Source organism: Erpetoichthys calabaricus, chromosome 17 (genome assembly GCF_900747795.2).
Source record: "Erpetoichthys calabaricus chromosome 17, fErpCal1.3, whole genome shotgun sequence".
NCBI lineage: Eukaryota > Metazoa > Chordata > Cladistia > Polypteriformes > Polypteridae > Erpetoichthys > Erpetoichthys calabaricus.
The window spans coordinates 89,621,951-89,640,747 of record NC_041410.2 but is presented as its reverse complement, the minus strand read 5'-3'; the positions used below and the strand labels follow the sequence as shown (position 1 = coordinate 89,640,747).

Sequence of the window (18,797 nt, the reverse complement as noted above, 5' to 3'; positions counted from 1 at the left end):
ACCCACGTGGAGTACAATTAGTCAAAAGACCAAAATTACAAAATGAATTTATAAAACAAAAGGGAAAAGACGGCACCTGAACCTGCAATCAGTGAGGTATGCTGCCCATGCTGAGCACAATTACTCCGAATATCTAAACTATAAATGATCAGAGTCACAGGGAGAACACGCAAACTCCACAAAGGCAACATTGACAATGTAGAAATCAGTGAAGCAGGCCACCCACATGCCATATGAGGACACCAAATAATCTGAATTAGAAAGAAAGACAGGCAGATGTGGGCAGAGTCCACCAAGCCAGTATTTGGAATCTGAATACGTCTGGTACACCACCAACTAAGTACAATCCAGCCTTCCATTTTCTATCCTCACTTATCCTGATCAGGGGTAGCGGGGCACTTGAAGCCTACCCCAGCAAGTGACAATTCCTGAACAGGACGCCAGACCATCACAGACTGAACACACACACACACACCAGGGGCCAATTTATCATCACCAAGCCACCTAAACCTGCAGGTCTTTAGACTGTGGAAGCCATACGAACACAAGGAGAACATGCAGACTCCACACCGGGAGAAGCACCCACTGAATACAACCACTCAAACCTTGTAATGAAGTCACGGAGAGGAACACACATAATATATTATATATATATACATAATATATTATATATATATACATAATATATAATAGGGGGCAAATTTATCATCACCAAGCCACCTAAGAATGGAAAGAATGGAAGGAAAGCCACACGAACACAAGGAGAACATACAGACTCCACAGAGAGAAAGAGAAGCACCCACTGAATACAACCACTCAAACCTTGTAATGAAGTCACGGAGAGGAACACACATACATAATATATTATATTATATTATATATATATATAATATATATATAAATACATATATAATAGGGGGCAAATTTATCATCACCAAGCCACCTAAGAATGGAAAGAATGGAAGGAAAGCCACACGAACACAAGGAGAACATACAGACTCCACAGAGAGAAAGAGAAGCACCCACTGAATACAACCACTCAAACCTTGTAAATGAAGTCACGGACAGACACACACACACACACACACACAGACTAACAGACAGAGGGTCACAGTCCAGGCCCACGTGATGCACAGTCGAGTTCCCGGCTGTCTAAGTCATCGCACCCCGGCCCCGATGAGTGTCACGGATTATAAAGCTTCCAGAACGTCAAACGGTCTGACAACCCAGAGAGTCGACGAGCCCACAACGCCACATCCAGGCGGCCAACAAAAGGAAGGAGGCGAGCTACTAACCCACCTACTCATCCATCCATTTTCTAACCCTACTTTCTCCTCATAAGCACACATTAGCATCTCAAAGCCAAGCACAGACGGGTTATTCCACACCGGGTGGGCTCCATGAGCCGAACCTTCAAGCATCCCCCCCCCCCCCCCCACCAAACCCCCAAGCACCTTAAGAACTGAACACACAGGATCAAGTCAGCGTCCATTTTTTTTTTCTCTTTTATTTGGATTTATATAGAAATACTTAAAAAAACATGAAGTAGCACCATTACTTAAGTTTTTACCTTTATTATGTAGAACTTTAAAATGTCAGAAAAATAAAACTCTTGATACAATTTCAAATCTTGTTTCAGCAAATATAATATTAGTATTTTGACCATGAGGTTAAAGGCCCTTTATTATAAAATAAAATATACTTTGTCATTTTTTTTTTTTAAACTTTGCTCAATAAAGTACATTTACGCTCAAGTAACTTCACCTACATATACATAAACAAGTGGTAAACAAATGTATTAAAATAGAAATACTAAAAACTATAGTGGTGTAACAGAATTTTGGAAATTTCCACTGGAATCTAATTTATACAAATGTTAGAAAGCATAAACTGTTCCTTTTTAATTTTTTTTTTTTTCCCGGTCGACTTACTAAGTTTTATACATTTTTTTTTATAATAATATAGAATAAAATAGGCTTTATATCACTGAATAAAAAATATGCTGGGTGAAGCAGATTTCGTGTTTTCTCTTTTTGCTGAACCTACAAAACCTCCATCCCAACAGAATACTGTTTAACGCAGTACACATTTTGTGGGGTTTATTTATTATTATTATTATTTTCTTTTTTTTTCCCATCCACATTTTGTGTGATTATTAAAATAATACAGTGTTCTTCGCCATAAGGCCATACTAAAAAATAAAAAAAGATTTATCTTTTTAACCCCAGCTACAAAAAAGTTCACTGAACTTAAATTAAAATACTTGTAAACATCTTTGCAATACGAAATATAATCTTTCAAGTCAAAAAAGAATAAAATACTTCAATCTGTATTTAATGCAATTGATCATTAAAACTTTAAACTTGTGATTTTTTTAATATATATATATATACTTTTTTTTTTTTTCTTAGATATGTCGATGCTCGTTGTTCATTCGTTTAACTAAAGCTGCAGTATCTTAATATATTTATATATTTCCACAGGAACTTTTTGCCTCTTTTTAAATTTTTTCTTCTTAAATACAAAGCACTCAGAAGCACCCAAATGTTAGCGCTGCACTCGGACCCCCACCTCTCTCTCTCTGCTACAACAAAGGGTGGGGGTCCAGGTTTGTAAATAGCCTATACATCACATGACTTAAAGTACCTCGATAAACTTCATAAATATGTTGATTTTGCTAGTACTCTTATTTTATTTTTTTTGCCTTTACTTATAACATGCACTAGATGTCGGAAATGTTCTCTTCAAGCTACAGTACATTAACCAATGGCCCTCGAGGGTCCTGCCACGTCCCTTTTTTGGATACTGCAGCTTTAAACAGCGTGACGTTATGTATATACATATTTGCATTTCTCTATACATATATGTACACACATTTTGTGTTTTCCTTTCTTTCTTTCTTTCGTTTTATAATGCAGTACAAGAAAGTTCAGAATTGGTTCCATTACGAAAATATACGTATAGCCTGAGTAACTGCAGCATGGCAGACGGGGCATTTGGGCTCGTTTTTCTCACAGATGCGGTTTGCACACTCCATGCAGAACAAGTTGTGGCCGCACGGCACCAGGGCGGCAATCACTTCACTCTCAAAGCACACCGAGCAATCCCGGCTACCCTTCCTCCCCGTGCCCGATGAGGAAGAGGAACTAGAGGAAGAGCTGGAAGAAGAGGAGGAGGAGGACGAGGAGGCCGAAGAATCGGAGGGCACCCCGGATAAGTGAGATCCAGAGAGGGACACGATGCTATTGGAAAGGCCGTTGCCGGCATAGGTGGGGAAACCCAGGCCGCCGCCCCCGGGGTCGCTGCGGACCCGGCGGGCGAGCGGGTGCTCGGCTACCCCGCCGACGTGGTGCAGCGGTGGTGACAGCCTGGGCTGAGTGCCGCACCCGACCCCGTTGGCCCGACGCTGGTTAGCAACCATCCCATTGGCGTTTGTGGAAGCACTGGCCGGGAAAATGGTGGAGGAAGGAACCAGGTTGCGCTCGTACTGGGACCAGACCAGTGTGGACACGGGAGGAGCAGGTGCAGGGTCAAATCCGGGCGGCGAGTCAAAAGCCAAGTCAGTGCAATCAGGGGAAATCACATCACTGCCATAGATAAATCCATTGCCATTGCTGTTGACGTTATTGTTGTTGTTGTTTCCATTATTTGCCGTCGTGTAGCTCAAGGCCGGGCTGGGTGGGCTGTAGTCGGCCAGCCTCGAGCTGCTGTTGTTCCCAAAGTAAGAGTCTGTTGAGGCACTGCCCAGAGAGCTGGAGCTGTCATTGCGGTAGTTGGAAAAAGGCTTCCGTCCGGACGTGGGGGTCATGCTGGGTGTGGGCTTGCTCCAAAGGCTTCCGGGACCGTGATGGTCGAAGCCCACATCGGTGCCATTGGCGTGGAAGTCATTCTCGTCGGTGAGCTCGATCAAACCGCCGGTGCGCATGGCAATGTGGGCTTCGATCTCCTCCCTGGCCCGATCCACATTCTCGGGCATGCCCGTCACCTCGAACACCGGTTCCTTATCCCTGCTCGGCGTGACGATGTAGGTGTGCGTCTGCTGCTGGATGCGCTTGATGGTCGCCCCTTTCGGTCCCACCACCAGCCCCACGACCCTGTAAGGGACCCGCACCTGGATCGTGGTCTGCCCAGGGAGGTTGGGGGGACCGGGGGCCGTTCCGCTGCCGTTCAAGCTGGTGTTCTTGTTCCTCGAGGCTCGGATCATGGAGAAGTGCTCCGCCGCCGAGATGATCTCCCTGCGAGCCATTGCTACATCTTCTCTTCTGCCAGTCACAACAAAGACTGGCTCCTCCCCACGCACTGGCGTCTTGATATAGGTGTTGGTCTTCGCTCGCAGGGCTTTGATTTTACAGCCTGTCGAGAGGGAGAGAGAGAGAGAAGAGGGAGGAGAGGGTTACAATTAATGAGAAAGAAAGAAAGAAAGTAAATGGGCTAGAAATAATGAGAAAGAAAGAAAGAAAGAAAGAAAGAAAGAAAGAAAGAAAGAAAGAAAGAAAAAAAAAAACAAAAAAAGAAAGAAAAAAAGAAAGAAAGAAAGAAAAAAAGAAAGAAAGAAAGAAAGAAAGAAGAGACTAGAAATAATGAGAAAGGAAGAAAGAGTAAAGGGACTAGAAAGAAAGAAAGAGTAAAGGGACTAGAAAGAAAGAAAGAGTAAAGGGACTAGAAAGAAAGAAAGAGTAAAGGGACTAGAAAGAAAAAAAGAAAGAAAGAAAGAAAGAAAGAAAAAGAAAAGAGACTAGAAATAATGAGAAAGGAAGAAAAAGAAAAGAGACTAGAAATAATGAGAAAGGAAGAAAGAGTAAAGGGACTAGAAAGAAAGAAAGAGTAAAGGGACTAGAAAGAAAGAAAGAAAAAGAAAAGAGACTAGAAATAATGAGAAAGGAAGAAAGAGTAAAGGGACTAGAAAGAAAGAAAGAGTAAAGGGACTAGAAATAATAAAGAAAGAAAGAAATCCTATCCAAATATAAATACAAGGACAGTCTGGAAAGACAAATGAAGGCATGCAGCTTGTCACACGTGCACTTGAGGTGACCATAATATTGCACCAATGTCCCCCAATCAACCGCCCCCCCCCCAGTATATGGCACCTTATACGATCTAAAAATCGCGTGAAACAAAATGATATATATATATTTTACATTTCTATAATAGCCTACAAAATTGAATTGTTGTTTCAGGTATTCATTCATAAAATATGTCCACATAGGTTGAATAAATAACCCTGAACCCAGCCTAACAGTAAATAATGGGGGGAAAATATTATTGAATGATTTTTAAGTCGTTTTAATGCGTTATCATCAAAGGACTCCAAGCTGCCTTAGGGCTATTTATATAAACTCTTTGTCTGAAGTAGTTTCTGCTTGTGAATTTCCCATTGGGATTAATAAAGTATCTATCTATCTATCTATCTATCTAAACAAATGGATGTCTAAAGTAGAACAAAGAGGTGCTTCCGAGTCCATCTATAAACATGTCGAACTCTCAGTTAAAAAAATTATTATTATTATTATACTAAAATAATCCCAATCATCTATGAAATATAAAATGAAATGGGAGTATTTAGGTTGGAAATCCACGGGGGGAAAAAAAACTAATCAAAACGATTAATTAGAGGCCGTTGTGCTGCGAATACAGCTACCTCGATGTTAATCCGTTGATTCGTTAAAAAAACGGAAAAGCGAGTTTAAATAAATAAATACCCTCCATTAAACCGTTTTCGAATCTGGAGCCATTCCGGTAGCTGCTTTTGTTCGCATCGTGCAGAGACGCGCGACAGTCCAAAATGCGTGGACGTGCGCACACTTTTTACAAAATTGTGCTTTGGTTCAACATTTGTCAACGTTGGGTTAAGAGGGTACTGTCCGTTCACTAAAGGGAGGGGGGGGGGGGGCGGTGTTTGGCTTTCTAAGAACGGGGTGCGAATTCTCGAAAGGTTGGTTGTATATTTGGAGCAAACGGTATGCGAGATTGTTTAAAAACAGGCCTTGGGACTTACAGGAAAAAAAATTAAGTGTGATGCTGTAGATTCTGGGAATTACTGGCCAACATAAAAATAAATCGGACACACAGTGACCCTCATTACCAAAAAATAAATTAATAAATGAGCTGAGGAGGTTACATTACAAGATGTAAGGGGAGGACGGATGTTGGTGAAGGAACAAGGGACTGGATGGGCTTTTTTTTGTCAGGGAATGCATGTGTAAAACGGAGCGGCGTTTCTGCGCTCTTCACGACAAGCATGCCTCCACTTCCCTTTGTCTACAGGAAGAAACCCAGCAGCTTCCAGCATAGATATATTTTAAGTGTTGTTACACGATTTGAGAAGCTGATCACACAATACCCGGCTAACACAATGACACCCAGTTGACGAAGATAAAACCAAAAGGAAATGGCAACTTTTCCGTGCAAAAAAAAAAGAAAGAAACCCGAATGCGCCCCTATACTGTATATCTCATACATGCAGCTGCATGACCAGACACATCCGTGGAGATCGGCACACGCACCTTGCCTCCCGACGATCTCTGCGACGTGCTCGGAGCTCGGCACAGGTACGCACTCGGTCATATTCACGCTCTTTTTCCGAGGCTCGTTATCGTAGATGGAATTGTCATCATTGTCCAAACCTAGCAAAGAAAGCTGATCCAGAGCTATCTGCAAGGCTCTTTGGTCGTCGAGGGTTTCCCCGTTGCTGCCGTTTCTTTCCATGTCGGCAAAAAGCGAACTAGGCATCTTTGATATTTCGAAGCCAGCGGATCAGGAAGAGCAGACAAAAAAAAAAAAAATTAAGGAAAAGGGACAAGATCGGTAAAGGGGGAAATGGATATTTTGATTTTGTTCTTGTTGTTGTTCTTGCTTTAATCCCGTGGTGCAAAATCAGTGCTCCTCTTTCGTTGCAAAAAAAAAATATAAAAATAAATAAATTAATTTAAAAAAAATCAGTGCAATCCAGTTTATAGAGGGGGGCGTTCTCGGAATCCGGACCCCCAGATTCTGCGGGACGAACAGAACGCGAATTTCTGGAATGCCGGCGGTGGCAGCGTATTCCTTAAAGGAGCCCCTCCCCGGCTCGCTACGCTGCGCTCCGTTCTGTTTTCTGTCTGATTTGCAGCAGCCAGGCAGCACTCTACTGGTGAATATGTTGGCGTGACGTCACGGCTAGGGAAGGGACGGTGCGGCGCTGTGCCCTATTTGCATAACCCAGTTGATTGGCCACATTGGAAGCCCGGGGTGGGCTGCGAAAGACTGAACCTTCAGGCGAGCTGCTTTCTTTGTTGTGTAACGAAACAATAAAAAAATGTGATCAAGATAGTTCTTATCACTCCACATTAGTGTTAATACACCCCACTTTCGTGGTGTAGATTCTCTTTTGAGATTAAAAGACTGAAACTACCCCGAGGATATTGACTGAGCACTCCGATTTTTTTTTTTCTTTTTGGAACCCGGATTTTGACCCAACAACGAAGCCGCGCTTCATTCTTCCGCTCTCTTCTGAACAAACAAAGCAAAGCGACACCTCTCGTAAAAGACACTGCAGCACGTGCGAATCGTGGCCCCGGAGCCAAGCTCTTGTTGTCTTATCTTTAATAGAAGAAAAAGATGGAATGCGGAGTTCGAAAAGGGGGCCTCCGGGCTCACTTTTAAAAATGAACCGATTGCGCCACGTTATATAGCGCATTTCAATGAAAAAAAAACGTATTTACAGATTCGAAGTGGAAACACTTCGCTTTACAATTAATGAAAGCAGGTCGTTTAAAGTTATGCGAAGAACGATGGCATCATATACTTTGATTTTTATTACTCCCCCGGCCATCAGATGGCAGTTTGTGAGGCTCAAGAGCTTGTGTTTCGGAGATGGTGGTGTGTAACACTGGGGCTCCTCAGAGAACCGTCCTGTACTCTTCCTGTTCACTTTCAACATTTGGGCCACCTGGGGGAGCTCCATTTCAGGCTATGTTTTCCTGGTTAAAGCTGTCCAGAGGTCCTGTTTTTTTCCGGAACATCCTCGTTTTTAATGTGTTGCATCTCGGAATTTACCAAAAAATGCCTAGATTCTTCCATTTTCAGTGCGAAGGTAGAAAGAACTACTTGTGTATTCCATTAAGGCACATCCAGAACTCCAAGTGGGACCACCATGCCCAACTACTCAACTCCAATCCGCTCTTTTATTTAATTTGCATCCAACACACTCACCAGATCAATACGTTGTATCCTGTTTTGGAATCTGGTTAGCCTGCTCTGCCCCAGTTTTTTTTCTTCAAATTGAGGGCCCAAGGGGATCACAGAATACGTTGTTTAATGTGAAAATTCTAGAAGCTGAAAGTGGTGGTCTTCAGAGATTTGAAGACATTAAGTTCCTAGAAGGCTAGAACCAGCTACTTCCGTTAATCATCTTTCCTAGTTAGTATCCCCCATCGTTCTCCATCTGTGGTTCCTCACGTTTTTGTTGAAGGAAGGAGTGAGTGCCCATTTGCATTTCAGTTCGCTAAAAGCTGTGCTTATGTGTCGTCCTACAAGTCCATGGATTTATGGGACATTGCTAAGGCACGGGCTCAAAGCTCTGCGCCCATGCTCCTACATTTTCGTTTAAAAACAGCAAACACCTCTGTAAACGCTCTTCAGAGCCAGGGATTTTTAAAACGTAGGCAATTCATTGAGGATGGGCAAAAAGGCTAACTCCATCGCATTCTGGTTGGTACGTGCTTATTACGTGCCTCGTCCCTGATTGGATTCTGCTCAATACAACGTCTCATTCCCTGATTGGTTACCCTTCATGAAAGAAATGCATTATCCAACACAGCTGGCAGGGAGATGTGCTTTCCAGGGTGTGTGTTTTGTTGCTTTGCTATGCATTGTGGGATATGGCTGGCCTTTCACCCCGGCCAATACCCACAGGCCGTAAGGTGGAGCCCTGCCTGCAACATAGAGGTGCCCCGAGTTCCAGCAGGGCATCATGGACAGTGGAGTTTTTCATCACAGCCCTGCTGGATACCATGGGGGCCTCCAGGAGATGTTGCAGGAAGGCCCAGATTCTTTGGTTTCACCTATAACCCGGAAGTACGTCTTAGTCACGGCGACAGAGGGAATGACATACTTCCGGGATGAAGAAGAGAAGTTTTCACCTGGTCATGAACTATATAAAGTACTGTGGGAGATCCCAGGGTTGAGCTGAGTCGGGAGGAAGGGTGGCAACGCGTCTGGGAGTGGAGGATTGTTTATTGATTAGTGTTATTGTTTTGATTTATGAGTATTGTGGAGTGGAGGATGCTTCGTGCACAATAATGTCCGAATAAATATTATTATTGGACTTTTATCTGGTGTCTGGCGTCTGATCAGAGGGGGCGCTATCGCTCCCTTGAACCCTATCTGTCACAGCATCTAAACTGTGTTTTGTGTGTGTGTTTTTTTTAGAAATAGTTGTCAGGCGACTGTTCATGCTACACAATGGAGTCGCCAGTCGTGTGCTCAAATTACACAAACTTGGTTCGCTCCTGATTGTGCAGTTTGTGAGAGAAAATCGGGCATCTCTCTCCTCCTATTCTGCACTTGAAACAACAACCGATGAAGCTGAATTTTGGATTTAGGAAATCCGTCGACGACTACAACTCGGGCTTAAGAAATCCCCCAGCCTAGGGCCCCTGTTAAGACGTCTATGCTGTGCTCATAACCGGTATAGGTGGACGATTACTTCTTATGTGTTTTCGCTGGTCTAGTATGGATGAACATACTTCTGTAAGCACGTTGAAAACGTTAGTGTGGGTGAAGATCGTTTTTGGTTAAAACACACATTTCTAAATGAAAACATGATAACGTGGATGTAACCTTAGTTTCGGCATAAAAGCGAACCAGTGTGTTTACAGCCATCGTCAGATTCGATTAGTTTTACACTAGGAGACACCCAAGACTGATCGTCTCTCCCGAAGAATTTTTATTACATTTTTCTTTTTATTTAAGTATATTTTTTGGAAGGGGAAGGGGCCATGAGGATCTTTGATTTTGGTTTAGGGGGCTTGAAAGAAAATAGTCTGAGAAGCACTACACTACGCATTTCTAATATATTACCACTTGAAAGTGCTAAAGGTTGTACTGATAATGGAGATAAATCAGAGAACAGGAGGCTGGTGAAGGACTTGGTCTTGTGGAGCAGCGACAATCACCTGTAGATGAACATTGACAAGAAAAAAGAATTGATGGTGGACTTCTGACATGTTAAGGAGCCCCTAATACCCGGGAGACGAAGTGGAGGTGGTACAGAGCTACAAGCACCTGGGGGTCCATACGGACTGCATACTGGTCTGATCAAGCAACATAATGGCGCTGCATAAGAAGGTCAAGAGTAGACTATACTCTCTGAGGGGACTCCGGTCTTGTGATTTGTGCAGCAAGCTGCTGGAAATGTTTTGCCAGTCCGTTGTAGCCAGTGTGTCGTTCTACGCTGGCGTCTCCTGAGGAATTAAACTGAGTCCAGACGATGCAAAACACCTGAACAAACGTCTCAGAAAAGCCAGCTCTCGACACCCTGAAGGCTGTCGTGTGGAAGAGGATGGCAGCAAAATTGAATGCCATCATGGACAATTCTGCAATTCCTTCCAGGGGGTCACATTCTACTTTTAGTCATAGGCTCACACCTCCACGGTGTGGTAGGAAGATCTGCTGCCATCAGAAGTGCCATTAGGCACTTGAACGCTTTCCTCTTGGTGTCAGTTCCTTCACTCCAGGAAGAAGCTGTACAAAAACAGTACAAACTTCAATATACTAGTAATTCTATAGTGTAATATTTATTATATTGTATGTTTTTATTCTGTCGTCTTATACTATACTTTGACTTGACATCTTTTAATTTTATGTTTGCTGCGGTATGCATCTCAATTTCCTCTTGGGGACTGACAAGGATTATCTAAATTAATCGAATCTAACCAGTTGGCATAATGGACAATGGGGCTCCATTGAGTAGGAAGTGCCACCCACTAATTGCCACACTTCATTGACTTTACACATTGTGCTATACACTGCTATGTACATCGGCATATACTGCAAATACATAAATGGTCACTGCGAGGTAATCCCATGCGCCATCTACCTACCTTTAAGGAGCGTTGTGCACATCTCGTAAGTTAGGACGTCAAGCTGTGACAAGACATGTTGGGCTAACGTATCATGTCATTGTCAGAACTACTCAAGAACACCTGTTTATAGCATCCTCCATGCTGCACCACGTAACCACCAATAGAATTTTGTCTTGTATAGCACCTTTCCATATTGGGCAGCACTGACTGGGATTACGGAGACCTGGATTTGCATCCAGGGTCCGCCCTGCATGGAGCTGGCATCCCCCCCTATGTCTGCGTGGGATTCCTCCCACAGTCCAAAGACATACAGCTTAGTGTGGATTGGTGACATTAAGTTGGCCCTAGTGTGTGGTTAGTGTGTGTGTGTGTGTGTGTGTGTGTGTGTGTGTGTGTGTGTGTGTGTGTGTGTGTTCAGCCTGTCCAGAGTGTGTTCCTGCCTTGCACCCTATGCTAACTGGGATAGGCTCCAACAACCCCCCTCATGACACTCTTCAGGATTAAGCAGGTTAGAAATTGTCCTTTCCATATAGAGCACCAGCCCCAGGCACTTTAAAAGAACAGCTACTTAGTACACACCATCACTTAGAGGTTACACAGCCATCTTGCAGTCTTTCCATCCTTTTAGTGACCCACATAAGATGCTTAATAATAATAATAATAATATAAATCCATTTCCAAACCTACTTATCCTGAACAGGGTAGCCAGGAACCTGGAGCCCATCCCAGCCAGCATGAAGTACAAGGCAGGATCAACTTCAGGTCAGGGTGCCAGTTCGAACCATCACAGGATGAACTCACACAGACACACACACTCACTTACATTCACCAGGGGGAAATTTAGCACCGCCAGCCCACCTAACCTACATGCCTATGGACTGTGGGAGGAACCTTATGGGGACACAGAGAGAACATGTAGACTCCACACAGGGAGAACATGGGACACGAACTCCGGTTTCTTTATTGTAAGGTGACACCATTAGCTTGGAGCCACTGTGCTGGACCAATAATAATAATAATAATAATAATGATAAATTACATGTATATAGCGGGGCAGCATGGTGGCGCAGTGGTAGCGCTGCTGCCTCACAGTACGGATACCTGGGTTCGCTTTCCAGGTCCTCCCTGCATGGAGTTTGCATGGTGTCCCCTTGTCTGCATGGGTTTCCTCCCACAGTCCAAAGACATGCAGGTTAGTTGTAGTGGCGATCCTAAATTGTCCCGAGTGTGTGCTTGGTGTGTGTGTGTGCCCTGCCCAGGGATTTGATTCCTGCCTTGCGCCCTGTGTTGGCTGGGATTGGCTCCAGCAGACCCCTGTAACCCTGTGTTCGGATATAGTGGGTTGCACAATGACTGACTGACTGACTGACTGACTGACTGACTGACATTTATATAACGCTTTTCTAACCTACTCAAATTGCTTTACGCAGACAGTAGGGAGCCACGTCATCCATCACCAATGTGTAGCAACCACCTGAATGATGCAATGGCAGCCATTCGTGAACCAGTACACTCACCACACATTAGCTATCAGGCGGTGAAGGAGTGATACAGAGTGTTAGGGGAGGACCAGAATGAACGAGGACATGGTGGGCAATATAACAATTTTATCATGAAAATAACCTACTCTTTTCAAAATATGCCCAGGGATCTTTTATGACCACAGGGAGTCATCTGAAGGACAGTGCCATTTTAACAGTACACTTTCTCTGTCACTGCCTGGGGGGGGGGGGGGCATTGGGATCGACACAAGTGTGAACGCCCCCTGCTGGCCTCACCAACACCTCTTTGTTTGGTGCTTTTCCAAGGGGCCAGTGTGCCATAGTGGTTACAGCTTTGGACCTCAGACCCTGAGATTGTGGGTACTGGCACTCATGTGTGACCATGAGCAAGTCACGTCACCTGGTGGTGCTGCCAGATGTCACCTTGGATAAAGGAGTCAGCCAAATAAATAAATGTCGATGGTCTCCCAACAGACCTAGACATGCTTAGATTCAGGTGCATTAACTGTTCTGAAGTGCTGATGGTACGTCTGCTTACGAGTGCCTTTATATAGCGCCTTTCAATACTGAACCACACCTAATGACATAAGAATACTACAGTACTTTTTCATGTCAGTATGCTACAGAAAAACAGGCCTAAGTGACATGGAACTGGCAACTTTAGCTTACAATCACAACCAAGCAACCTTGTTTTATAGAGCACCTTGCAATGGCCAACTGTCCCCAAGGAATTATACAGATTTTAAAATACGGATGTTTCTTATAGCCTAGACTCTACACAAAGGCGTGGTTTAAGTGACAACAGGACTGGCAGCTTTACCTTACTACCTCAGGTCTCAAACGCAGGAAATGAATAATGAATTTTTAAACTTGTGACGGTGTTAAGCAGAAATAGTCAAAGGGACGTGTGTAACGCTGATGTGCGCTCATTATTCACCGTATAGAACGAGAAGAACTAGAGAAGAAGAGCTGGCATCGCGTCCCATTGGTTCATACCCTCCAGAGGAAAAGACTTGGTGGTGGCCTAAAGGCAGCTGAGTGTTTCATCTCAGAGGTAATGGAAGAGCTGGTGGTGCAGCGGTGGTGGTGCAGCACACGTTCAGCATCCTGCGCTTGAATTCCACGCCTGGTGATTGAAGAGCCTGCACGTTCTCAACCGTGTGGGTGGATTTGGCTCCGGCGTATTCAAACATGGGATGGCTCAAATCCAAACTGGCCCTGTGTTCGGGAATGGCTCCTAGATTAAGCTCTTCTTAACTGAGAACTGTATTATTATGATTATTATTATTATCATTCAAGGTGACTTACAACATCTGTGATACTCTGAATGGTATTATTATTAATATTATTATCATCCAAGGCAACTTACAATATCTGCAATACTCTGAATGGTATTATTTTTATTATTAATTATTATTATCATCCGAGGTGATTTACATCATCTGCAATACTCTGAATGTTATTATTTTTATTATTAATTATTATTATTATCATCTGAGGTGGCTTACAACATCTGCAAAACTAAGAATGGTATTATTATTATTATTAATTATTGTTATTATCATCTGAGGTGACTTACAACATCTACAATACTCTGAATGGTATTATTATTACTGTATTATTAATTATTGTTATTATCATCTGAGGTGACTTATTACAACATCTGTAATACTCTGAATGTTATTATTTTTATTATTAATTATTATTATCATCCGAGGTGATTTACATCATCTGCAATACTCTGAATGTTATTATTTTTATTATTAATTATTATTATTATCATCTGAGGTGGCTTACAACATCTGCAAAACTAAGAATGGTATTATTATTATTAATTATTGTTATTATCATCTGAGGTGACTTACAACATCTACAATACTCTGAATGGAATTATTATTACTGTATTATTAATTATTGTTATTATCATCTGAGGTGACTTATTACAACATCTGCAATACTCTGAATGTTATTATTTTTATTATTAATTATTATTATTATCATCTGAGGTGGCTTACAACATCTGCAAAACTAAGAATGGTATTATTATTATTATTAATTATTGTTATTATCATCTGAGGTGACTTACAACATCTACAATACTCTGAATGGTATTATTATTACTGTATTATTAATTATTGTTATTATCATCTGAGGTGACTTATTACAACATCTGCAATACTCTGAATGTTATTATTTTTATTATTAATTATTATTATTATCATCTGAGGTGGCTTACAACATCTGCAAAACTAAGAATGGTATTATTATTATTAATTATTGTTATTATCATCTGGGGTGACTTACAACATCTACAATACCCTGAAAGGTATTATTATTATTAATTATTATTATTATTATTATTATCATCCAAGGCGACTTGCAACATTTGCAATACTCTGAATGGTATTATTATTATTACTATTATCATCCGAGGCGACTTACAACATCTGAGATACAATTGGTTCCATTTCTTTTGTTTTTCCAATTGGAGCTCAGGGGCTTGCTCATAGTCGCATGGTGTCAGTAATGGGATTTGTATTCACAACCCCAGGGTTTGAAGTCCAAATCCTTAACCACAATGCCAGACTGCCTGCCGGGTTTGAAACACATTTCTGAAAGATAGTCAGCTCTTTTATATATTACATGTAAAAGATTGTGACGTGCTTCTATCCAATATATGTAAATGTCTTAACTTTTTACTTTAGCCACCTAAATAAAGCCAAGAGATCATTTTTATGTATTTTTGTATTAGTAACATGTGACTATGTTAGACATTGTGGTCATATGTCTTCAATGAACTTTTCAGAATTCTACCTCCTCTCATTTCACTCTTGTGAAATTACTGCTATATATACATATATACATATATATATATACAAAGTATATGTATGCTATATTGTTATATGTATATACTATTATATAAAACCACTTTTTTTTAATTCCAGGGAGGTTTGGGTGAAATGCAGGATTCAAGGTGGAATGGGTCACCAGTCTGCCACTGGACACCTTCAAACCAATTGACCCCTCAGAGATGGAAACTTGGTTTATAACTGGGGTGCTTTACGTTCAGATCCAGCATTAAAGGCACAGGATCGATTCACAGGTGGACACAAAACAGGAAAATGCTGCAAAAATAAACAATGACCAAGTGTGTGTGTGCGTGTGTGTGTGTACACAGTGACTTGTATTCAGTTTCCAGCAGAAGCTTATTCCCACCTTTCAAACAAAAATCTTTTATTGTGTCATTTGGCAAAAGATTTGCATTATCTCACAATCATTATCACATTATTTCACCAAGATATCGCCTGCTCTGGTCAGTGTCATGGGCGTCTAGTGACTGCTATTGAGAGAACTGACAAGAACTGAGCAGACTTTACAGTCATGTACTTCACATCTAATCCTAAGTGTGCTTTCTTCAAACCTGACAGGATCTCATCAATAACATTTGAAAATAAGTATTTCTATGGGGAGAAGGACTTCTTGCTCTCTTTACTACTCTCTAAAGTTTTACTCAAGCTATTGATCTTCCTCTCTTTGTCTTGGGTGGCAGATAAATTGAAGTTAGTTCTGTTAAGTCTGACGAATGTTACTTGCTTTTAATAAATTCAATTATACATATATAGATATATATATTTACACAATAATAACATAATAATAAATCTAACACAATAATTTTGTGGAGTAATGCAATATATATATTTATACATTTTATATATATATATATATATATATATACTGCCCGGGATTGTTTCCTGCCTTGTGCCCTGTGTTGGCTGGGATTGGCTCCAGCAGACCCCCGTGACCCTGTGTTCGGATTCAGCGGGTTAGATAATGGATGGATGGATGGCTGGATATATATACTGTATGCAGTAACGCCAGATTGCATGATAACATGCAGTGAATACACTTGACGTGATCGTTCCTAGTTTTCCTCCTCTATCTCTGTACGTTTACCATTCGTTTGCTCAGAGGTTGATGCTCTTGTTGTTTCCTGAGCAGCTCTTCTTGTCTCCACCCTTGCGGCCCGCTGCTTCTCTTCTTCCGTCGGCATCTTTATGCGTTAAAACTGATTATGTCAGTGTCTGTGTTGCAATTACTTAGTATGCTTTTCTTAATTTTTCACTTGAGTTGGCACTTAAGTCTTCAATCTGCCTCAAGACTGATTTAAGATATGAAGAGGTAGGGGAAGTGACGGCAAAGGTGGTATGGAATGAGAACAACGGCGTACGTATGCATGCACGGCATGGCCGCTGCCAAAGGTTGATTTCACAATAAGATAAAATAAAAATAAAAAGAGGAGTAAAAATCATCACCCCGAAAGCGGATAGTAGAGGTCACGTAGTACATGTGTACCAAATTTCAGGTTAATCGGTCAAACGGTTTGGGAGCTACAAGTTAAAATCCTGGACAGACAAACGGACAGCCACGGTAGCATATTATATAAGAAGATATATATACAGGGCGAGTCAAAATCATTTTAGCACTAATGATACTGCTATGCAGATACTTATATACAATTTTTACGGACAATTTATGTGCCACATATGGTGAACATGTCGAGAAAATCCTGTAAATCATCTTGCAATTATGAAATATGTTTTGTTCCGCCATTCAAATGTTAGCAAAATTTTGACTCATCCTGTATAGATAGATAGATTGATTGATTGATAGAGTGGCGGAATTTATTGCGAAATAACGCAATACTTTTGCAAAAGAAAGCAATATTTATTTTGTGAATAATACACCACTGTTGCAAAATAACGTAATAATTATGAAAAACAAAATTCTTTTGCAGACTACTGCAATGCTTAAGTGAAATAACGCAGTCTTTCATTTTTCCCGAGGGGCGCTACTAAGATTCCGCAGCCTCGCTTATTATTTTTATCCATCCATCTACTTTTCAAACCCAAGGAGATAGAGTGCTAGGAGTATATCGTATCAAACACTTTCTTTCATTACTTTCTATCATTACTTACAGGCGCTATATATCAAATTGCTTTGCAAATCAACACAAACCAGGAAAAGGGAGCGAAGTAAACAACGCTCAAGTATCTGGGTGCGCGCTGCGCGCACACGAGTGTATGTGCGTGTGTATTCAGTGACGTGCAGTTAGTCGCGTTGCTGCCTTGGGGTTGCACCCCGAAGGAGAGGAGGACTGGCAGATGCTGGTTTGCGGGCGAGCAGGCGGTCGGCGTGCTTCCTCGTCCGGCCCCCCCCAGCCCCAGTCCACGAAGATCCTGCCCAGACATGCAGCTTTTGCTCGTTGCCTTTCCACACCAGACGGCAAACGATTAACTGCATGCGCTCGTAGTTCTTCTCTAAGAAAAAAAAAAGTGTCCATTCAAATGTTAGGTGTTCAATTCGAGGAGGGGGGGGGGTTGTTTGTTACCTCCGCCGGACACTGCGGTGTGAGCCCAGAACAAGGCTGTTGTTTTTCACATTTATTAGCACATGAGGCAAATTGCGAGCGATTGCCGATAACAATGGAGCTGTCATTTCCTTTCCACCATTTGTCAACAGTTCGCGGCGACTGTAATTCCCTTGATCTTCCTTAAACAAGAAAAGTGCGACGAGAAAACAGAAAAAAAAAAAGAAAGAAAACACAAAAGTGGTTCAGCAGGCGCAGTCGTTCGCGGCGGTAACTTTGAACGGGCTCAGCGATGACGTCATCGGCTCCTTCGTTACGGGCCGACCGTTTCAGTTAGCAGCTGAGCTGACTCACGAACTTGAAAACAGTGCGGCCGCACGTGGAGGGCTTACTCAGCGCTTTGTGGGGAGAAAGGAAAAAAAAAACAACTATTTACAAAGAGAAAAAAAATAAGTTTTGGTGCTTGTTGAGGATTTTTAAAATCCGAGTGGCCGGTTTGAGTCACATCATGAGATGCGTTCGATTCCACTTGCCTTCTTTATTGCCATTGCGGCCGACTTTGTGTGAAGGAATTCATAAGAATACAATTAGCAGTGTGTGAGTGTGTGCCTTCTGAGGACCGCTCCATCTTCAAGACAAGCCTGGCCATTGTGGACGTGCCCTGAGGATTGGGGGATGGGGGGGGTGGGGGGCTTTGTAGGGGGAAGGGCACGGCTGTCTTCCACACAAAAGAAATTTCAACTCCGTTCAGAATCATTTAAACGGAAAGTCCTGGCTTTGTCGCCCTTCGGCTCCGCCACAATAGCTATGCTAATGCGAACGGCTTTAAACCTGCAAATGTGCGCTAGGACTTCTTTGTGAGAT

General features: G+C 42.2%; 1 protein-coding gene across 1 annotated transcript; it reads right to left on the bottom strand.

Annotated features, from left to right (window-relative positions):
• Positions 1–1,558: 1,558 nt before the first annotated feature.
• On the bottom strand, positions 1,559–7,123 carry mex3b (mex-3 RNA binding family member B). Its single transcript, XM_051920439.1, has 2 exons — positions 6,504–7,123; positions 1,559–4,353 (listed from the first exon to the last, which is right to left on the bottom strand). The coding sequence occupies exons 1-2, from the start codon at positions 6,727–6,729 to the stop codon at positions 2,945–2,947; spliced, it is 1,635 nt and encodes a 544-aa protein (XP_051776399.1). The 5' UTR covers positions 6,730–7,123; the 3' UTR covers positions 1,559–2,944.
• Positions 7,124–18,797: the final 11,674 nt, after the last annotated feature.

Coding starts and splice junctions, on each gene's coding strand:
- mex3b (XM_051920439.1), bottom strand. CDS start 6,729: ATGCCTAGTTCGCTTTTTGCCGACATGGAAAGAAACGGCAGCAACGGG. Junction 4,354..6,503: donor AGAGATCGTCGGGAGGCAAG/GTGCGTGTGCCG, acceptor CCCTCTCGACAG/GCTGTAAAATCAAAGCCCTG.